The sequence below is a fragment of the Equus quagga genome, chromosome 5, assembly GCF_021613505.1.
Source record: "Equus quagga isolate Etosha38 chromosome 5, UCLA_HA_Equagga_1.0, whole genome shotgun sequence".
Classification (NCBI taxonomy): domain Eukaryota; kingdom Metazoa; phylum Chordata; class Mammalia; order Perissodactyla; family Equidae; genus Equus; species Equus quagga.
Window position 1 is genome coordinate 130,473,750 of NC_060271.1, and position 23,800 is coordinate 130,497,549.

At 34.8% G+C, this 23,800-nt stretch overlaps 1 protein-coding gene across 8 annotated transcripts in view; it reads left to right on the forward strand.

Annotated features, from left to right (window-relative positions):
* ROCK2 (Rho associated coiled-coil containing protein kinase 2) overlaps window positions 1–23,800 on the forward strand; it is a 164,624-nt gene that overhangs the window by 103,979 nt on the left and 36,845 nt on the right. For all 8 annotated transcript variants that reach the window (XR_006888496.1, XM_046660403.1, XM_046660401.1 and 5 more), the window contains 7 exons: window positions 4,298–4,558; window positions 15,345–15,489; window positions 17,917–18,055; window positions 20,101–20,192; window positions 20,992–21,151; window positions 23,010–23,070; window positions 23,705–23,716. Coding sequence is in view for 7 of the 8 variants with exons in the window: in XM_046660403.1 (XP_046516359.1) it covers window positions 4,298–4,558; window positions 15,345–15,489; window positions 17,917–18,055; window positions 20,101–20,192; window positions 20,992–21,151; window positions 23,010–23,070; window positions 23,705–23,716 (870 nt within the window). In the remaining variant the exon portion in view is untranslated. The remainder of the gene's footprint in view (window positions 1–4,297; window positions 4,559–15,344; window positions 15,490–17,916; window positions 18,056–20,100; window positions 20,193–20,991; window positions 21,152–23,009; window positions 23,071–23,704; window positions 23,717–23,800) is intronic.

A 23,800-nucleotide genomic window follows, 5' to 3' on the forward strand; every position in this document is an offset into this window, starting at 1 on the left:
CAGATGTTCTGTTAATGCTGATGTGTAATAAGAGTTTACATATTCATCTTATTAGAAAATGTCTTTTCACACAGGTAGGTACCAGCATATGATTTATTTATTTATTTATTTATTTTTAAGAGGAAAAACTAAAGTTTATTGACATGGATACCTCATGTATACATGGGAGATCCCCAGGGAAAAATGAGTAACTCAGAGGTAACTTTAGAATTCAGAGTTAAATACCATCTTAATAGGGACAGGAGTAGGGGCATGTAGGCCTCTTAGGGGACAGTAAATGATTTTTATAAAAGATGAATGGGGCCTTGGAAGAATAGATGGGAGATACGATGGTTTGTGACAAAGTTTTTCTGAGTGTGTACACTTGTAGCCTCCTTTCCTGTGATGAGTCAGTTTTCCCTGGTTGATGAAACTCCCAAGAGGGGATTTATGACAGTCAAGCTCCTTTTGGGCTATCCGTCTTTAGGCAGATAAGAGTTCAGAGAAAGCCTGTCCCTGCATTTGCTGTTTTCCAGGAGCCTACAGCTCAAAATAACCAGTACACCAAAGAGGTGTATTTCGGGGTGGCATATTCTGCTACCCTTCATCCTATAATCTGCAACAAACTTAGATGTTGCTTTTATTTTTTAATTAAGATTATGATAGTTAACTACCTTGTGAAATTACAGTTGTACATTATTAGTAGTAGTACATTATTATTAGTAGACTTTATTTTTAAAAGGCAGTTTTAAATTTACAGAAAAATTGAGCAGATAGTAGAGAGCTCCCATATACTCTCTGTACTGTTTCCCTATTGTTATCCTCTTACTTTAGGTACATTTGTTACAATGAATGAATGAATATTGATATATTATTATTAACTAAAGTCTATAATTTATTCAGATTTTCTTAGGTTTGTTTTTTCTTTTTGGTGAGGAAGGTTGGCCCTGAGCTAGCATCTGTTGCCAGTCTTCCTCATTTTGCTTGAGGAAGATTGTCCCTGAGCTAACGTCTGTGTCAATCTTCCTCTATTTTGTGTGTGGGATGCTGCCACAGCATGGCTTGATAAGTGGTGTGTAGGTCTGCTCCTGGGATCAAAACCTGCAAACCCTGGGCCACCAAAGTGGAACCCATGAACTTAACCCCACTATACCACCAGGCTGGCCCCCAGATTTTCTTAGTTTTTACTTAATGTTCTTTTTCTGTTCCGGCATCTCATCTAGGATAGTATGTTACATTTAGTTGTTATATCTTCTTAGGCTCCTTTGGCTGTGATAGTTTCTCAGACTTTCCTTGTTTTTGATAACCTTTACAGCTTTGAGGATTACTTGTCAGTTATATTGTAGGATGTGTATGCTCTTCTATTGGAATTTGATGTTTTTCTTATTGTTTAGTCTAGGGTTATGGGTTTTTGAGAGGAAGACTACAGAGGTAAAGGCCATTTTCATCACATGTCAAGGGTACAGGCTAACGCACTATTTATGACTGTCGATGTTGACCTCAAGCATATGATTTTGAGTATATTCATTACTTGGAAGGCGTTTATAGAATTATGTTAAATTCTTCTCTTGATGTTTACCTTTTAGCAATGTCATTACATTACAGGTAGCAATGTCATTACATTACACTTCCAGTTGAAGGTTAAGTTGATGTTCCTCAATTGCCAAGTTTAAACGGATTTTGAAATGTGGATCTTTCCTTTGCACTTACATTGAATTCCAAAAGATGCTGCTGGAACTGTGGGACTGTAGTTTGAGCTTAGAAAATATATCCACTGCAAATTTGTGTAGGAATGGAGATCTCACTTCTTGTTTTGATTTTGGTAGCATGGGAAGTATATAAAGTAGCTTGATGTCATCAACATGATTGTACCACAGTAGAAGTTTTGCATATAAGCACTATTTTGCCTTGTCATTTTAGGTTGTATTAATTAAGAAACATTATCAAGTGTGCGGCTACAGCTAATTTCCAGAACTATTCAGTGTTCGATAATAGTGGTTGAGGGTGGGTCTTCTTGATCAGACAAATTTCAGTCTTGGCTCTGGACTCATATAATTGCAGGAAAACTTTACCACTGTTAAGCTCTTGAACTGCTGTCTGGTAGAGTGAGTCGGGATATTCAGCTCTATTTCTGACAAAAGTTCACAGAACTGATGCTGATGGTTAAGTCCACAAGAGCACATGATACTATCAACGCTACTCATTTATTAACACATGAGGGATTTAAATATATTTTCCACAGTGTACCTCTTGATCGGTATTGCAAAGAATAAACCATCGACTTTAAACATCATATGTTCTCACAGCTTTGTAAATCATTTGCCTTGTTTTTATATTGATATTGCCCCCAGTGTCCTCAACTCTTTGAGCAGCTGTTGTTGCTGAGAGATTAATAGTCTTAAACAAATTGATTTTCTCTAGACACATTTCTTCAGCTGATACAGTCACACATAATTAATTCACTGTTGGTAACTTTTCTTGTTTGCCTAACAAGCTATCTGGAAACTTTCTTTGGTTTCAATCTTACACACGTTCAGTATATTTAATTTTATTCTTTTAATTTTGAAGTACTAAAACATTACAAGAACTCTTGAAATACTTTCAGTTCTCCTACCCACTTTTCTCACCCTTCCTTCCTTCTGAGAGAGAGCTGCTATTCTAAAATTAATATGTGCCCTTCTACTGCTCAATCCCTCTCTCCCTTCTTCCCAACTAGATTTTCTACCAACCTTTTAATGTCTCATATGATTGTTGAGTGATCAAGGTTTTTATTTACTTTTTAAGTCAGTTTATACTTTCTGTAACTATATCTGTCTTCTCTTTCACTTTTCTATTTAATAAAGTATATGTAAATTTTTGTCTTAACATGCTTTTTATTTATAAAATATACCTCTTTTGGTTTTCTTTTTAATTATTTTCTTTTTTTTTCACTAGCTCCTGTTTTCTTTGGATTTATATTGTTCTTTTCTAGTTTCTTTATCTGCCTAACTTTTATTATTGGTCCCTATTTTCTGATAAAAATATCTCTTTGAATATTGGATAGTGAGAGGATAAGGAGAGAGAGCTATAAACACGTTTGAGGCTATAAATTTCCCTTTGATTTCTGCTTTAATTTTATCATACTTTTTTTAAAAAAATGGTTTTATTTGTGACATACACAGAAAAGTCTGTAAAACAAACAGCAGAATGATTTATCACAAGCAAATATCCATGTATTCACTACCCAGGTCAAAAAGTAAATGTTGCCAGTACTCCGGAAGTCCCCTTGTGCTCTTCCCCAGTGTCTATCTCCATGCATTCCCCCGAAAATAACCACCCTTCTGACTTTGGTAACCATTTCCCTGTTTTTCTTTCTAGTTTACCATCTAAACAAACACTCAAAAACTATAGTTTTCCTGTTTCTTGAACTTTATATAAGTGAAATCATTGAATATTTCTTCTTTTGTGTCTAGCTTTTTTGTTCAACATTATGTTCGTGTGAGTTACCCAGGTTGCTATAGTTAATTTCATTACTGTATTTTACTCCATTCTATGTATGTGTCTATCTATATATATACACACACACAAACCACAATCTATTGGTATATTTTCAAAATTTACCCCTGTGAAGCTATTGAACTGCTGTGTGGTAGAGTGAGTCAGGATATTCAGCTTCTATATCTGACAAAAATTCACAGAACTGATGCTGATGGTTAAGTCCACAAGAGCACATGATACCATCAACGCTACTTGGTTTATTAACACATGAGGGATTTAAATATATTTTCCACAGTGTACCTATTGATGAGTATTACAAAGAATAAACCATCGACTTTAAACATCATATGTTTTCACCAGCTTTGTAAATCATTTGCCTTGTTTTTAAATTGACTATTGATATTGCCCCCAGTGTCCTCAACTCTTTGAACAACTGTTGAGCAGCTCTCTTTGTGACTTATGTGCGGTAATTTGTTTTCAGAAATGTTTTTTTTTGTTATGAATTCTGTCATTCTTTCACCTTTTATGTTCCTCATTCTGTTGCTCTTTTAAAATATTTCTATTTAAATAGAATCCTGTATTCTTCCAGAGGGAAAAAGATTCATTTGTGCATATTTTGCTAGTAAGCCTGAAGAAGATATCCGTATAAAAGTTTTGTCTATTTTTCTATTAAAGGTGTCCACATCTAAAATCAAAGACTTCATAAAGTTCAATTCTGTTTTGGTTATAACATAATTTATCTTTTTAAATCATAATAATGGTTTTTGGGTTTTTTCTGTTTATGGTTTTGGTTTTCTTTCTTTTTTTTTTTAACTTTTTTTCTTCCTGTTTTGTTTTCCAGCTCTTTTGTGCCTTTCAAGATGATAAATATCTGTACATGGTAATGGAATACATGCCTGGTGGAGACCTTGTAAATCTTATGAGTAACTATGATGTACCTGAAAAATGGGCCAAGTTTTATACTGCTGAAGTTGTTCTTGCTCTGGATGCCATACACTCCATGGGTTTAATTCACAGAGATGTGAAGCCTGACAACATGCTCTTGGATAAACATGGACATCTAAAATTAGCAGATTTTGGCACATGTATGAAGATGGATGAAGTAAGTAACAAGCAAGTAAAAAAAAAAAAAAAAATGCTAGGTTTTTTTTCTTTAGGAAGATTAGCCCTAAGCTAACGTCGGCTGCCTATCCTCCTCTTTTTGCTGAGGAAAACTGGCCCTGAGCTAACATCCGTGCCCATCTTCCTGTACTTTATGTGTGGGATGCCTGCCACAGCATGGCTTGCCAAGTGGTGCCATGTCTGCACCCCGGATCCAAACCTGTGAACCCTGGGCCGCTGAAGTGGAACGTGCGCACTTAACCACTGTGCCACTGGGCCAGCCCCAAAATGCTACTTTTTTGAGAAACAAAAAGAAAAGAAACACTTCAAATCTGGACTTCATAATTTTAAACAAAAATAAATTTAGTTTTGCTAACTGTAGTGATTCAAACAAAGTAATAAAATATCCAAATCAAAACATTTCCTTTACTGATCATTAATCTAGCTATAAAGTACTTTATTAGTAGATTTGGTGAATCCAAGAAAAATAACTTAGATAACTTAAATAGTTATTTGCCTCATAGAATGTTAACAAGCATTTGCTACCAAAAAAACCTAATTCATGTGTATAATGATCAAGTGAAGAAGTAGGACACAAAATATAAATTAAGGTACATGGGTATTTCCATCACCATTATTGTTTCTGTATTTGTCCTTTAAAAAAAAGAGGTAAGGTGGGGCTGGCCCCGTGGCCGAGTGTTTAAGTTCATGCGCTGTGCTGCAGGCGGCCCAGTGTTTCCGTTGGTTCGAATCCTGGGCGCCGACATGGCACTGCTCATCAAACCACGCTGGGGCAGCATCCCACATGCCACAACTAGGAGGACCCACAACGAAGAATGTACAGCTATGTACTGGGGGGCTTTGGGGAGAAAAAGGAAAAAAATAAAATCTTTAAAAAAAAAAAAAGAGGTAAGGTAAGAAATTTGTGTTACCATCTTCTACCAACCGTACCTGCATGAACCACATAGAATAAATTTGGGACATGATCTATTGTAGAGCTTTATCTGTTGAACAGTTCATATTATGATTAATAGATTCAGTAGCATTAACCTCATAGCTAATTACGATGTTGATTTATTTTGTTGCAAAATGTGTATCTCTTGGCTTTATCTCTATAAGTATACTGTAATTCCTGGCAGTAATTCCTGATGGGAGGGGTCATGTTTTATTTTCTTTGTATTCCCTTGTTAGATCTAAGGGGTGACTTGCATATATTAGATTTTCTAAATGTTAAAGTATATTGACAGCAAACTGGATATCATCTTTTGTATGGTTTTTATAACCTTCCAGGATGGTTATATAATGAATCTTGTTTCTTGTTATCTTGTGAAGGTGTTTATTTTGAATTAACCTGATTTTCTTTTCTCTTTACTTCTTATTCATGCCAACTGTGTGACATTCACTTTTATTGATTGTTCTGCCTTCATAGCAATCCATATTCTTCCAAGCTCAGCTCAGGTTTTACCTCCTTTGGAAAGTTCTTCCTGATATTTCTCATCTGACTGATCACTCTTCTAATAATGTCTGCAATGTCTTTACTTACTTAGGATTTGTCCTGTGCCTCATAGGCCATATTCATCTGTCTAGGTTTGTATCCCCGAGCTACCTGTCTAAACCGTAATATCCCTTTACTTTTTTGGTTTTCTTCATAAAGTCTGTTACTGTGTCTGTCTTCTGCATACCTTAATCAATGTTTAGTAGGTGGAGTATTTGTGCCCAAAGCTCCCTCTTGTGGCATTTATCATAATATAGTATGAAATGATTAACAGTGAAAATTATCTTTAATAAAAATAAAGTATGAAATAATTCCCTAATAGAATGCTAAACTTTTTTATGTCTGTTATACATAGTGAATGATGTTTATGTGCTGCATTTCCGTCAGTGTATTCTGATGTTAATTGAACCAAAAACCTTTTGGAGGCTGCAGAAAAATAAATCATACCACATGTTTTTAGGGTCGGTAAAGGTGGTTAAGGAAAGAAGGGTGCAGAGTGTGAGAATATGAAGAACAGGACAGAATATGGTATTTACAAAGTAATTTTACAAGCATGTAAGCAAATAATAAATTCAGCTATTTAAATATCTTAAATTGTCTCTTTAAAAGGCAAAATAAAATATAGCTTCTACAATTTTGTTTACTATTTTTTAATTCTGGTACATATACTTGAGTTAATTATACTCCTTGGTTCACAGCTTGTTGTCATTAGTAGTCTACACAAAAGCTCTATCTTGTTTTTATTATATTTTCCTCTTTTTAGTTTCTGTCTTATTCTTTCCCTAATACACAGCCACTGTAATGTGTTTACTGTATGCTCTTGCAAACTGTTAGTTTAGTGTACATATGTATAAATAGTATAATGGTATGGATATCATTTTGGTTACTTTTTTTACTCTACATTGTTTTATATCTATTCCTGATATATGTAAATTAGCTCATTGCTTCTTAGTATTCCATAGTATCTATCTACTGATTTTACTTATAATTCCCCTTTATGGTAGATTCCTAGGTCACAACCAGCTGCCTGCAGCCTATGTTGAACATCTTCATACATGTCCCATGTGTATTCTGACTAGGGTTTCCTCCAGATATAAATCTGGAAAAGGACTACTGTAGGAGCCTGCCTGGTGGTGTAGCAGTTAAGTTTGTGCACTCCGCTTCAGTGGCCCGGGCTTCACCTGTTTGGATCCCGGACATGGACCTACACACTGCTTATCAAGCTATGCTATGGCAGCCATCCTACGTATGAAAAATAGAGGAAGATGGGCACAGATGTTAGGTCAGGGCCAATCTTCCTCAGGGTTAAAAGAAAAAAAGAGACTACGTATATCAGAGGATGCATAAAGTATTACTGGTCTCCAGAATGGCTGTAAGTGTTAGAGCCTCTTGCTAGTAGTGCATGAGAGATCCTGTCTCCTCATATCCTCCCTCACCCTTCCCATTATTCACTCTCTAAATCTTACCAATTCCTCTCTATATATGTATACACGTATAAAGTAGTATTTTTTAAAAATTGTGTTTATCTTATAACTAATGATGTCAAACCTTTCCTCATATACTTGATATTCATTTCTCTTTTGTGGATTACCTGTGTTGTATATCTTTTGACCCTTTTAAAATTGACTTCTTGTTGATGTGCAGGCATTCCTTATATAATCTAGATAGTAATTCCACAGATATTGCTGATATTGTCTTCAGTCTGCTACCCATCTTTGTTTAAACAGATATCCTTAATTTTGATGTAGTCAAATATTTTTTTCAAATACTGAACTTTAAAAATATTGGGGTTTTTTTTGATCCCAAACCTTCATTCCTCAAGTAATATTAATAACGAGGACAATTATATAATGTTGAAGAACAAAGGAGTTTTTAATTAAAAACTATAGTACATAGAATTTAAAATTTTTGTGTTAGTTGTTAATGTCAGTAGTCTTGTTGCAAGTTTCAGCTTCATCACTTTGTTTGCCTTTGATTGTTGTTACAGTCTCAAAGCCATTAGAGATGTTCATAGTTTCATTCTCATTCATCTGTACGTCTTTAGAAGGGGTCACAAACTAGAGCACAGGGCCAAACCTGGCCTGTGGCTTGGGTTTGTACAGCTTCTACGCTAAAAATTGTTTTTCTGTTTTTAAAAACATGTGATAGAGACCCTGTGTGGGCCACAAAGTCTAAAATATTTACACTCTGGCCCTTTACAGAAAAAGTTTGCCAACCCTTTATCTGTCATGTAGACAGAGATGCCCAAATTATTTTTTAGCTCTTCTGGCTTCCTATAAAATATTATGCCATGGATTAAAGAAGAAACAAAACACAGCTATAAAATTATAACCTCCAAGGACTAAAATAATTTGTTACTATCACAATTAAGAGTTCTATCATTGATAAATTGTAGATTACACAATTTTCTGAATGCTGTCACTCTTTTTCTCTCTGAAGAAAATATCTGGATGTGAGTGGAAGTTACAGTCTAGTGTATTTACGTCTAGATGTATCTCAATGACAGCCAAGAAGTTCTGCTATTTAAAATTACTTGCATTAACTTGATTAGTTGAGTTCCTCTTTGCCTGTCATACATTTCATAGCAAGCTTTCTACCTTTTAAGGCACATTTCATGTTAGTATTTTAAATTACCTGAAAATAGTATAAGATTTTATCTATTAATATTCTAGTGTATACCATTTGATTAAATTGAGGCTATAATTTTTAAAAAGCTAATTGGTAAATTGTTAATGTTCCTAATTTTTCTACAGGTGACATCATTGTTTAAAATATAGGCATTTCTACTCACGTTTCTGAAAAACCTCATTTTCTGCAAAATTATACATTTGAAAGAACAGGTTTATGGAAGCAATAAAGACAGACCATTGAAGAGCTATGCAGCTTTGTAACCAGAGCCGTAATGAAAATAATGATTGGTACCCAGGCAGGTAACTAAAATAACAGGCAGCTTTGTGTGCCTCTGGACACTATACAAGGCAAACGGAAATGGGGTTCTAAACTAGGTGGGCTGCTTTTTAGATAGAACACAAGCAGAATCAGGACCTTCCAGTAGCCAAGAATCTTAGAAGGCAAGGATATGCCTCTCTGAGAAAGGAGCCCCTGGTGCAAGTGCTCATTTTTAATTATTGAAATGGACTGAATAGGCTCCCGTCTATGTCGCAGTCAAGGTGAGGCTTTTAATACTTCTGATAATTAAGAATTCTGGTAATAATTTTTCTTTTCCACTTTCACAGGAAGCATTTTGAACAGTTTCTTAGACCAATTCTAAGATTTGTCATCCACCAATTTTGTGTTTTCAGTACATCTCTCAATTTATGATATTTTGTTAATTATAAAATACCAGATATATTTAGCAAATACACATGTAATCTGATCCATTTAAAATAAAATACTTTTGCGGGCCAGCCTCATGGCTGAGTGGTTGAGTTCATGCGGTTCGCTTCCTGTGGCCCAGGGTTTCGCTCGTTTGGATCCTGGGTGCGGACATGGCACCGCTTGTCAGGCCGTGTTGAGGTGGCGTCCCATGTGCCACAACCAGAAGGACCTACAGCTAACAATACACACCTATGTGCTGGGGGGGATTTGGGGAGAAAAAAATCAGGAAAAAGAAAAAAAAGGGTTGGTAACAGTTGTTAGCTCAGGTGCCAATCTTTAAATAAATAAATAAATAAATAAAATACTTTTGAGGAAACTTTTGAAAATGGATACCTGTTTATGTTTTCTCCAGCTCAAAAAACTTTAGTAGATTCCTGTCACCTACTGAATAAAGTTCAAACTCCTTAGCTTGTATTTGAAACCTCTTAAGCTGATAAGACCTCTGCCTACTTTTTTACTCTCATCCTCTTATCACTCGACCTTTTGTATCCTATGGTTCAGAGGTCTTATATTACATATAGTCCTTTTTATATCATGCTGTTTCATGATTCCTGACCTTCGTATATGGTGTTGAATATAGTCTACTTGGCAAATTCCTACTTATGCTTGAAACTCAGTCCAAAGTTTGCTTATCTAATGAAGGCTGTTTAGATTGGCTTCTCTGTCCTTTTGATATGCCCCGTTTGTAGAGCATTTTCTTATTTTTTGACTCTATAAGTTATTGACAACCCTTGTCTTGTATTTTCTCAGTCCCGGCCCTGGAATCAGTCCCTTCTCCAAGAAGCTCTGATTCCTTTTATTGAAGAATGGCATTTAGAAAGCAGTATTTGGGCACTAGGTGTGCTTATTGCTCCTGGACTGTCATTATCTCTAGGCCTTGTCAGCAGACACATGTATATTGTATACACTATCTCTGTTAACCCACATGCACACACCTGTTCATATTTAATTCTGTACTTACCTGTCTGCATGTATGGTATGTTAAAATTCATGAGTTCATACTGATACTTCTGATTCTGATTCTGAACCACAGAGTTCATTCTAGTCTTTTTCCTTTCTTCTTTGTAATTTCTTTTTTGGACAGTGAGAAACCTGGCTCTCATTAACTACACAATGTTTACTTGTTCAATCCTAGTATACACATAAAATTATTTGAGAATTGCCCTATAAGAAACAGATTTACTAATTAAGAATGTATTTTTATGCAGTTCTTTTTGTATTTAGCCTTAAAGTAATCATTTAAGATACTGTCTTCCAGAATTACCTAGGTCAGTTGTTTTCTTCCCTACCTCCTTTGGTGTGGTTATATTTTTAATTTATAAAACAAGTTCATTTCTTACTGTTTGTATTCCATTTAGAGTTCCCCACACATCCAGGTTGGTTTTACTTGTTTATTTATTTTTTGGATATGTGAAGCATTCCTCTGGTTTTAAGAGTCAGAACTATACAATTTGCATACTAAGAGAAGGATCACTCCCTCTTTATCCCTACTACGCCATTCCCATACTCCCTTCTTTCCACCCTTTTCCCACCCTGCCCCTGTAGGTAAATCAGCGTCTTTAGTTTCTGGTTTATTCTTCCTGTATTTCTTTAGAATAGGATCAGAGACTTATCATAAATGTAGATTCTATATTCATACAATTTGTGGCTTTCCCCCCACATGAGACAGTTTTTAAGTATCTTTTCCAAATGTTTATTTTAAAAAGTTTTAACCCCCTATGACAAATCCACAGCCAACATCACACTCAATGGGCGAAAACTGAAAGCCATCCCTCTGAGAACAGAAACAGGACAAGGATGTCCACTCTCACCACTCTTATTCAACATAGTACTGCAGGTTTTGGCCAGAGCAATTCGACAGGAAAAAGAAATAAAAGGAATCCAAATAGGCAATGAAGAAGTGAAACTCTTGCTGTTTGCAGACGACATGATCTTATATATAGAAAACCCCAAAGAATCCATTGGAAAACTATTAGAAATAATCAACAACTACAGCAGAGTTGCAGGGTATAACATCAACATTCATAAATCAGTAGCATTTCTATACTCTAATAATGAACTAAGAGAAAAAGATCTCAAGAACACAATCCCATTCACAATTGCAACAAAAAGAATAAAATACCTTGGGGTGAATTTAACTAAGGAGGTGAAAGACCTATACAAGGAAAACTGCAAGACTTTCGTGAAAGAAATTGATGACGCCATAAAGAGATGGAAAGACATTCCGTGCACATTGATTGGAAGAATAAACATAGTTACAATGTCCATACTACCTAAAGCAATGTACAGATTCAACGCAATCCCAATCAGAATCCCAATGACATTCTTTGCAGAAATAGAACAAAGAATCCTAAAATTCATATGGGGCAACAAAAGACCCCGAATTGCTAAAGCAATCCTGAGAAAAAAGAACAAAGCTGGAGGTGTCACAATCCCTGACTTCAAAACATACTACAAAGCTACAGTAATCAAAACAGCATGGTACTGGTACAGAAACAGGTGCACAGATCAATGGAACAGAATTGAAAGCCCAGAAATAAAACCACACATCTATGGACAGCTAATCTTTGACAAAGGAACTGAGGGTGTACAATGGAGAAAAGAAAGTCTCTTCAACAAATGGTGCTGGGAAAACTGGACAGCCACATGTAAAAGAATGAAAATCGACCATTCTTTTTCACAGTTTACTAAAATAAACTCAAAATGGATCAAAGACCTAAAGATTAGGCCTGAAACAATAAGTCTTCTGGAAGAGAATATGGGCAGTACACTCTTTGACATCAGTATCAAAAGGATCTTTTCAGACACCATGTCTTCTCAGACAAGGGAAACAGTAGAAAGAATAAACAAATGGGACTTCATCAGACTAAAGAGCTTCTTCAAGGCATGGGAAAACAGCATTGAAACAACAAAACAACCCACTAATTTGGGAAAAAATATTTACAAGTTATTTATCCGACAAAGGGTTAATCTCCATAATATATAAAGAACTCACACAGCTCAACAACAAAAAATCAAACAACCCAGTGGAAAAATGGGCATGGGACATGAATAGACATTTCTCCAAAGAAGATATACAGATGGCCAATAGACACATGAAAAGATGTTCATCATCACTCATCATCAGGGAAATGCAAATCAAAACTACACTGAGATATCACCTCACACCTGTTAGAATGGCAAAAACAAAACAAAAAGTGGCAAATGTTGAAGAGGTTGTGGAGAAAAAGGAACCCTTATGCACTGTTGGTGGGAATCCAAACTAGTGCAGCCACTATGGAAAACAGTATGGAGATTTCTCAAAAAATTAAAAATAGAAATACCGTATGACCCAGCCATCCCACTACTGGGTATCTATCTAAAGAACTTGAAATCAGCAATTCCCAAAGTCCTATGTACCCCATGTTCATTGCAGCATTATTTACAATAGCCAAGGCGTGGAAGCAACCTAAGTGTATATATATATATCTATATATATATATACACACACACACACATGGAATGAAATACTACTCAGCCATAAAAAATAAAATCATCCCATTCACAACAACATGGATGGACCTTGAGGTATTATGTTAAGTGAAATAAACCAGATAGAGAAAGACGAACTCTGTATGACTCCACTCATAGGTGGAAGTTAAACATGCAGACAAAGAGAACTGATTGGTGGTTACCAGGGGAAAGGTGGAGTTGGGGGTGGGCACAAAAGGTGAAGTGGTGCACCTACAACATGACTGACAATAATGTACAACTGAAATTTCACAAGGTGTAAACTATCATAATCTTAATAAAAAGTAAAAAGAAAAAAAGTTTTAACCCCCAATATGCTGGCCAAAAATTGTGGTTAGAATATTAATTTTCCGAAAGCAGAGTGCTATTCACATAGTTTGCCTACTAAAAATTCTTTAGTCCTACCAAATTATTCTGCAAGTGTTTATTCAAACTGATCTCCGTCTTACTTTTCCCAGCTTCATCATTGTCAAACTTTATATTTAGCTGATTTGGACTTCACTGCATTTCTTGAACATGCTCTATATAAAGTCGTTGTTGTTCCTTTATTTTCGCTCTTTTTTTCTTTCTAAGCTACCATACCACTCTCTCTCCTTCAATGCCCAACTTATCCATCCTTTACAGCCTAACTTTATACCAATTCTTTTTTCTTTCTTACCCTTTCCTTTTGTTCCTCTCAACCATTTAACACTTAATAATTTTTCTTTTAGTGAGTTTTTTCCTGTGTGTCCCCACTTAGGTTTTAGCTCATAAGTCTCACAGATTTATTTTTTTTAAGTCTAATTTCTGTGGATACATGTGAAATGAAGAGATTTTGTTTTAATTTTTCCTCCAACAGAAGTCTAAAGTATAGGATGGTTCATGATAAAAATTAATTGTATGCCCTACCTTTTGAAGTCAGGCACTGTCTTCCTCTTTTATCCCAAGTAGGAATCCATACAAAGTTTACCCTCATAATTTGACCAATTATTTCCAAAAATTTTGTTGTATTAGTTTATATTCAAACTAAAATGACTTCTATTTTCTATTTACTATATACCTGGGAAAATAAAATTGAGTTATTTCTGCTAATTTGAGGAATGAAAAGATTGCTTTGGAAGTTAATTTCCCATGTTTAACACCTATTTTATTGCACTTAAATAAAAACATTTACATAAATCCTGTTTACATAATACATTGAACTTTCTTTTCCCAGGGTGGTCGTAATGCTTAATATTTTTGTAGTTTCTGTGGCTTCCTTATGAGGAATGTGGATGATACACTCTTTACTGGGCAGGTAAAGGAAATGAAAGGCTTTAAATTAGCCTATAAAAATCTTTGCAAGTTTGGGCAGAGCTGGAGGTGAATGAGTATTATTTACGACTGTGCTACTATAGTGGTTTAATTTTGCGGCATACACACGTACACAAACATACATACACACACATATATATGCTACAAAATGCACACATGTGTACATACATTTACAATGGCTGTTGTCCTTGTCTCAAAGACATCAGATAGGGATTCTCTTATTGCCCTCCAAAACTAAACACAGATAAGAGTGTTTTTATCATTTTGCCAAATACCTTGGGTGCCACAGCTCCGTATTTCTAAATATGCATCTTGGAGTTATAGCTTTCAAGCCATTAAGATCTTTTAGTTTAAATGTTTGATCTATTTCCCCCATTTTTTCTTGATATAGTGAAAACCATTTCTTTATCCAACTACTAAACTGGGTCCTTTGAATCTTAATTGCTGCAGTTTCCTTTTGAAATATCAAAGCTTCCGGGGCCAGCCCGGTGGCACAGCGGTTAAGTGTGCAGGTTATGCTTCGGTGGCCCGGGGTTCACTGGTTCGGATCCTGGGTGGGGACATGGCACCACTTGTCAAGCCATGCTGTGGTAGGCGTCCTACATATAAAGTAGAGGAAGATGGGCATGGATGTTAGGTCAGGGCCAGTCTTCCTCAGCAAAAAGAGAATTGGCAGCAGTTAGCTCAGGGCTAATCTTCCTAAGGGGGGGGAAAAAAACCCTTCCTTTCTCTAATGATTTTTTTCTTTTCTCCAGATTAGGACTCCCCAAGACTGCATTTTTTACTTCTCTTGTAACTACTTCTTAGTGTAAGAAAAAGAAACAAAAGATGTTGATGGACTTCTCATAGAGTTTACCACCTTTTGCTTCTTTCATTAATGAAGCCACCTGTGTTTTAGAACTGGAAGGTTATCCCTGATCTCTCGTAGTCCAGAGATTTTATGCATTTCATGATGCATTTATCTCCTGTCCTCCCAAAGCCGTGTCAGCAATGAAGTTCTGTTCGTAGCAATTTGTAGCCACTGTATATATAATGATAAATAAATTAGTTATGTTTATGTGTGTGTGTTTTTACACACATCTATTTTTCTTTATCTCTGCTATATATCCAGACAGGCATGGTGCATTGTGATACAGCAGTTGGAACACCTGATTATATATCACCTGAGGTTCTGAAATCACAAGGGGGTGATGGTTACTATGGGAGAGAATGTGATTGGTGGTCTGTGGGTGTTTTCCTTTTTGAGATGCTAGTGGGTAAGTAAATATTTTAACTTGTTCTTTTTTCAAAATCCATCTTATAACACTTTAGTTCTAAGACAAGAATTTGAGAATATAAGGAAATTAATTGCCTATGTCCTAGGGAAGTGGAATTTCTGAAAACTTTGAATTAGTAGTGTCTGATATGACAGATGTTTAATTGGAAAATTAAAACAAGCCTCCTACTTTACGGTGATTGAGTAGAATATGAAAAGAATTGGAACTGCACTGCTAGGAAATATTCCTCCACTAGTCCTTTTTATATTAAGAAAGTATTAGAAGGAGCAAGTTTACAGCATGCAATGGGCCTCCATTCTAAGGTTTTCTTGATCAGTAGTATTGGTTGTAAATAGTTTAAATATCAGACTGTTAATATTTGTTCCAGTAATGATAGAGAACTAAAAGTACTCTTTAGTTTTTGTAATTATGTTATGTAATTGATTTTTAGAAACTGTATTTCTTCTATTTATTACTTGTATATATATTTGGTTTATAATTCCAGTAAAATAAATTATAAATATAGTAATTGACCATTTGACTATCAAGATAAATATATTTGATAATACATATTTCAGTCTCAGAAAACTCAGAGACAAGTTTAATCATTTCTTTTACTTTGACCAAATCAAAATTTGAAAGGCTCAAGTATTTCAAAACTTTTCTTTACATCATAGATTTCATGCTTAAGATTTCCCATTCCTAAGTGCTAGGATCACAAAAATATCTTCTGGCTAAGGAAACCAGTGACTGAATCACCTGGCTTGGGGGTGACGGGAGATGTAGCTAAATCTGCTTTTTGGGCAAGTCTGACAAGGCTAGTAACTTACATGAAGTGACCTTAGAGTTGAAAAAATATTTTTAGAAATTGGAGAATTTCTGTTCTAGAAAATGACCCTAAAAGAAATTGGTAGTGGAAAATCTGTACAATAATTGAGTATGGTTATTGCTTAAAAAAAAAAAAAAAGAACACTTTGATAAATCCCCAAATTAAATGATGATTAGTCATAAAACTTTTTTTGTGGTATAAATTACCTTCTCTTGCTGACCATTCTGTGTATATAACATTGATCTTGCTATGCTTAGTCTCGTGTTGTCGTATGACCTACTTCGTTTTGGATGTCTTTTTAGTAGGTCTCTTTGTATGCACCATATGTCCCCAGGTAGCTGTCCATTCTCCCTACCTCTGGCCCAATCTGAGGATGGATTAGTTGTATCTTGTAATCTTTTGAAAGTAGAATATATTCTGTCATTTGCATAGACTCTCCTAGGGCTTTAGAAAATAATGTACTTCAGAGGAAGTCACAGGGCTCATTTGAAGAGATCATTTAAATTCCTGCTGTTGTTTTCAACTCTGAGAGCTAAATTTAATGACTTTGAATGGCTCTTCTTTGCAGTATTCTAAGCCTACTCTGGTGCTTGCTCAGGTTGGTTGGCACTGGACTTCATTTAAAAGATTCTACTGCAGTTAAAAATGGCACTAGAAAAATCTTGGATTTAAAGCTCCCCTCCGCCCCGCCCCGTTTGAAAACAAACGAAAACTAACTATCTGAATATCCTTTTTGAAGTTTTGGATTGGCTGGTTTGGGAAAGTCTGGTTTGTACTAAGATGACTTGTAGTTGAGGCATGCTGGCAGGGCCCTTAAACCTGTGGCTTTAGATGAGTACTGGCCAAAATAGTGGCTTTACCTTTGTCTGTCTTTACACTTGCTTCAGTGCCTCTTTATCGTAGCCCTTAGTCAGCAGGAACAGTGCATTGGGAGACCGTTTCTGCTGTTTTCAACTCTAGCTGTGTGTCATCTTAGGCAAATCACACGTCATTTATTTGGGCCCAGCTTCCTCACATAGAAAATAATAGGGCTGGTCTAACTCTTAGAGCTGCACTGTCAGTCTGTCATGATGAAAGTGATTTATAATTGTGCTGTCCAGTATGGTAGTTACTGGCCACAGTGAGCACTTGAAATGTATGACTAGGGAACTGAACTTTTCATTTATTTAATTAATTTAATTTTAATTGCCACGTGTGGCTGGTGGCTACTGTGTTGTAGAATACAGCTCTAGAGAGTAATCTCAAAAGGCTGATCCAGCTCAAGCATTAGAGGACTCTGCCTGATCTGACTCCACCTAGTGTACTTTTTTTAGTTACCCAGTAAATTGTTTCCTTTCCTATTATATAAAAAACAACAAGAGCAGCAAATTCAAGAGTTAGCATTGATTTTATTTTGCTCTTAAGGGTTGATGGTTCATTGGTACCATTAAAATTTAAATATATTGTTGGTGTGTGCCTGTTTGTTTTGAATGAGGCGCCTGGCCCATAGACCGTTCATTTTTCCGTGCATGTGACAAATTTAAACAACATATTTATTAGATGAAAAGTGTTTAATTTGCATTCTGTTACTTTCGGTGTCTTCTTTCTTGGAATTTTAGGTGATACTCCATTTTATGCAGATTCGCTTGTAGGAACATACAGCAAAATTATGGATCATAAAAACTCACTATGTTTCCCTGAAGATGCAGAAATTTCTAAACATGCGAAGAATCTCATCTGTGCCTTCTTAACAGATAGGTAATATAGATTGAATTTCTTTGTAGAGAGCCCTTTAACTCTAAATTTGTAGAAATGAAAGCATACCTAACTCTTATTTACGCATGAAATCAATTTCTTTATCCAAATCGCCTTTAATTCTAGGTTAGCCTTTTCCTACTGCTAAGCCTGGTGTTGGGTTACCCTCGTCATTTTGTATGTGCAGCCCAGTTGTAATCTAACTCTAGCCTTAATCCTCATGCCTAAAAAGAAAAAAAATGAAACTTAGTGTAAAATAATGCATTTGAAAGAAATAAAACTTTTGTATTATTCACATTTTTTTCCTCTAAGGTGATTAATTGTACAACTTTTGGGAGGAGAGCATTTTGTTCAGATAAATGCTAAGGTTATAATCTTAACAACTGCTTGTGTTTGACTTGGGAGTGCCTCCTTCCCAACCCTTTTTTATTTGCATTTGAATGCGAACAAGCCTGTCCTAGAAATTCTGTATTTCTTCAAACAAAATAGATGAACAATGTTGTGAACACCTGCCTGAAAAAGAGATGCTAGAAAGCTATTGGGAGTTTCTTCTTTGGCTTCCCTATTCAATTCTTCTCTGATTTCTCATTTTATATTTGTGATAGGAGTCATCCTATCAAAGGACCAACCCATAGAAGAGGGTGCTTGCACTCCAGTCCAAACTTGACTCACTGGCTTTATGATCTTAGGGAAATTCTTTTACTTTTTTGGGAAATATTTTACTCATACCTAAGACGATGAGATCAGATTAGATGATAACTAAGGGCATTTCTAGCTCTAAAATAGGATTCCTCAGCAAATTTTATTGTTAGCCATTTGCCATTACGAGCAGTACTGTATTGACTATCCTCATACATTTGTCTTTGCATACTTTTTGTAGGATAAAATCTTAGAGGTGGAATTCTGGTATACACATTTTAAAATTGAGTGATTTTGCAAAATTGGCCCCCAAAGAAGTCACATCAGGGTATATTTTCATACAATAATTGTTTCCCTCATTCTCATCAAACTGAATAGTAAGAATTTTTTTCTTTTTCCAACTGAAGCAAGAAAAGTTTTTATTTTTCCTCATTAGAGAGGTTAATCATTTTTATATGTTTATCAGTCATTTGTAGATTAAAACTTTTAACGTTCGTTAATTATATGATTAACGAACAATCCATGCTGATAAACTCAAAACAAATCCTGTATAATGTGTGACTTAGGGCTAGATGGGTTAATGGGAATGACCATAATTTGTGCGGAACGTAAAATATAAAACAGGATATACCATATGTTAATGAATGGAGTGCCATTCATGAAAGACTTGCCTTAGCAGTTTATTAGAGGGGAGGGATGCAGTCTAAGGAATAATTGTAGGTGAAGATATTTTAAAGTTAATGCCATCATTATGCCTTGGAGCACTTCCTTCTAAAGTTTACAGGTTTTCTTGTTTATATTAAACATAGCTCCAGGGGCATGTAAAAAAATGCTTTTAATTTCCATGTAATCTTCATTGAAGACTCAAAGGGTCAGAGAATGAAATTATTAGTAACGTTTTTCTTGTATTCAGAATGATAATTAATATAAATGTAGAGATATAATTTATCAGTAAATATGGATAGATTCAAACACAGTATGTGAGTTTTACGAAGGGGAGAGATTTTTAAAATAACGTTTTTGTTAGAGAGGCTTTGAATAGCTCTTCTGTGCCAAAAGTTAGACCTCCATCTGTCTTACCTCTTGAAGGTTGTGAGGTTTTTGGCCCACGCAGGTGAATATTTTTATTTGAAAGTCTCGTGTACTTTCATTTCACATAAACTGTAGATGGAAATATAATTCATTTTCTGTGACATTTATTATACATTAGTCTTTTAAATCTGTCTAGAGACATCATAGGCTGTAAAATTGAGCTACTTATTTTTGAGAACCATTTAAGCTGAAGCTTTTAATAAAGATATCTTAAACTCATTTGTGATCTTTACTTTGATCCTTGTCAAGATTAGTTAATATTTTTGTTTTTTCATAATCTTGCTTTTTATAATACAGTCTTTATCTACACTGTTTAGGGAGGTACGGCTTGGGAGAAATGGGGTAGAAGAAATCAAACAACATCCTTTCTTTAAGAATGATCAATGGAATTGGGATAACATAAGAGAGAGTAAGTTAATAAATTTAAATATTTCCATTCCATCACATTTTAAATTTCATAAATTGATTCCTCTTTTGAATTAACAGACATGTTTGATACACTTAATGCTAACTGATTTTTAAATTGAGAGGTTTCATTTCAAATCTGTTCTATGGTAATATTTATAACTAAATATCAATATCAATATCTTAGCAAACTAATACGTATTTATTAGCAGTATTTCCCAATACTTTTATAATAAACATTATAGATTTCTTAACTTGTCAAGTTAAGTTTTATGGATCTCAATGTTCAGAATGGGAGAAATATAATCCTTTAATTTGAATATGTTTGAATTAATAAATCAGCAATTAATTATTTATGTAGACCATACTCTGGTGAATACTAGGGTAAGCATAGTAATTTATTTTAACTTTATGTATATTTGACATTAATTCATTTTAAGAGTAAGAAATATTTCCGCTTAAAAGAATGTAGAAAACTGAAACTAAAGAATGTATATGCAAGTTATTGCTGCTTGTTATTTTAATACCTAGAATAATATCATATTGCTTTCCTTGTTAATTGATTTATCTATATTTGATCTGATATAATAAAATACTTTTAAATTCTTTGAAATCATGAAGTGGAAAATGTTACTAGATTTTTCTATAGTAAATCATAACATATTATTAATTATATATTATTAATATATAGTGGGTTAATACATTATTAATAATATGAAGTTAATAATATAAGACAAAGTAGGAGTGGTTTATATATATTTTTTAGTTGTGAATGACATAATTCATTTCTTTCCTTTTAATAGCGGCAGCTCCTGTAGTACCTGAACTCAGCAGTGACATAGATAGCAGCAATTTTGACGACATTGAAGATGATAAAGGAGATGTAGAAACCTTCCCAATTCCTAAAGCGTTTGTGGGAAATCAGCTGCCTTTCATAGGATTTACCTACTATAGAGAAAATTTGTATGTGATTTGTTTGTTATATTTTTATTGCTTTCGGAGTCTAGCTATAAAGAATTGTCTTACTTTGAGACTCTAAATTATGGAAGATAAAGTGTTAATTTGTTTTAAACTTTGAGTTTTTTCAAAAAGACTGTCAAAAGAGGTACTTTTCATTTGATATCATTATTTTATTTCTGAGTGTTATATTCATTTATAAAATGAATACAAGGCAACGTTCTATCTTCTTTTGGGGATATTAAGTAAAGCCAATACCTGCTTTTGAAGGAGGTTGCCAACTAATGAGGGATATAAGAGAATTATGTAGTCATAATGAAGGGTAGAATGTGGTATTTTCCTTAAGAAAGACGCCAAAAAAATCTGAGATAATTCAGAAGAAAAATAAAGAAGTCACATCTCTTTGGGGTGAAGGTAAGGAGAGATCAGTTAAGACCTCAGGGAAGAGGAGGCATTTTAGCCAAGTCTAAAGATAAGAAAGGTTTTCAGTGGCTAAGATGTGGGGACATTAGGTGAGGGTTGTGGGGAGGTGAACAGTGAAAGCAAAAGTTTGGAATGTAAGTATGCATTGGGAGCAGAGTAGTGTAATCCAGTAGAGCTCAAACATAGGGTATGTGTTAACTGTATTATGACCATTTGGAGCACTTGATGAGACTGTCATTTTCTTGAGCCCGTTATCCTTCCATCTGGCACAGAACCTGGCACAAAGTCATTCAATAAATATTGGTCAGCTGACATGAATATTGTTCATAAGATTAGAAAATAGATTGGAATTGGAGATTAGGGGAAGAATAATGCAAGAATTACAACAGATGATTGTTGTGTGCTGTGCTAGGGATTTTTGACTTTGATCGGCAGTGAGGAGCCACTGTAAACTGTTAAATAGTTGAGTGAAGTGTTAAAGACATTTGAGAAACATATATTTGAGAAACTTATGGTACTTCCACGTATGTAATGGTCGGGGTAGACCAACCATTATGGTTTGCCCAAGACAGAGCAGTTTCTTAAGATTTGGCGTTGGGACTTTCATGCTAACGCTGGGAGCATCCCAGACACACCAGGATGAGTTGGTCACCTTGCTAACAGTAGTGTTCTAAAAGCTATTGTAACGCTGACTAAGATGAAGATATCAGTGCCAGGAGAAACCCAAGCATGTTTGTAGGCAATGAGGACCCAGTTAAGAGACAAATTGACAGTTAAATAGAAGTGATGATTTATATATTAAGACCTGGAGATGAAGAGATGTTATCTTTGAAAAGGAGGGGAGAGATGTCTCTTTCTAGAAGATTTCTAGAAAAGATGAATAAAATAATTATTATAGGAACTCGAACTGAAGAGGGGGAAAGCATAGTTCCATTTAGTGACTCCAATCTCAACAATGTTAAAGACTAGAACATCCAATAAGAGTGAGAGGGAAGAAAAGTTTAGCATTTTAAATTATTGAATGGTGTAAATGTCTAGAGGGAAAGATATTGCTTCATTTAAAATATGTTGAGGTAAAAAGAAAGAGAAATCTTTGTGATTGGAATTTATTTCTGAGACTAACTTCATTTTAGAAAATGGATTATAGGGGGCTGGCCCCATGGCTGAGTGTTTCAGTTCGTGCTGGTTCTGATCCTGGGTGCAGACATGGCACTGCTTTATCAGGCCATGCCGAGGTGGCATCCCTCATACCACAACCAGAGTCATTCACAACTAGAGTATACGACTGTGTACTGGGGGGCTTTGAGGAGAGGAAGAAGGAAAAAAAAAGAAGATTGGCAACAGATGATAGCTCAGGTTCCAATCTTTAAAAATGAAAAAAAGAAAAGAAAATGGATTATAATGACGTGCAGAAGAATTTATTTCCTGCCTTTCCTTCTAGGTTATTAAGTGACTCTCCATCTTGTAGAGAAAATGATTCAATACAATCAAGGAAAAATGAAGTATGTATAAATTTTTACTGGTCTATTTTAGTCACATGTTCAAATATTTTAGTAATATCCATGTATTTTAAAAAGTTCATTTGATACTATGTTTTGAATCATTAGATGACATATTCCTTATTTCAGTAGTTCAGCATAACATCGAAATGATTGATTTATTTGACAAGTCTCATTGTATAAGATACAATGGCTAGTAAAAAGATGCATTTTAATGTGGCTTTAGGTTTAGTTTTAGTAGCAAAAGTGATAAAATAGGTTTATAAACAGCTATAATACCAGTTAGAAAATGTTATTATCTTAGTACTATAAAAGAGTACAGATAATAAGCTATAAGGGTCCAGAGATAGTGGGGAGATTCAAATTTTGAATATTTAGGAATGAATTCATATAAAGGATAATTTCATCAAACTGTTAACGGTATATTGTGACCTCTATAATTTGTAACTGCATACAAGGCTAAATCATACACACACACGTACACATACACATAAATGAGGATGCTAAACATTTTTCTCTTCAAAATGTATAAAAACTAAAAAAGTTGGTTGGATAATTTTGATTTGTATTTTAGGAATTTTACAAAGCATAACAAGCATTTTAATGTTTTCTCTGTTTTTTATTTTGTTTTAAATAGGAGAGTCAAGAGGTATGTTGATGTCAAATATGTTGAAAAACTGAGAAAAACTCATCACTCTAGCAGTGTTTTGATATAGCCATATTCCACCTAGCA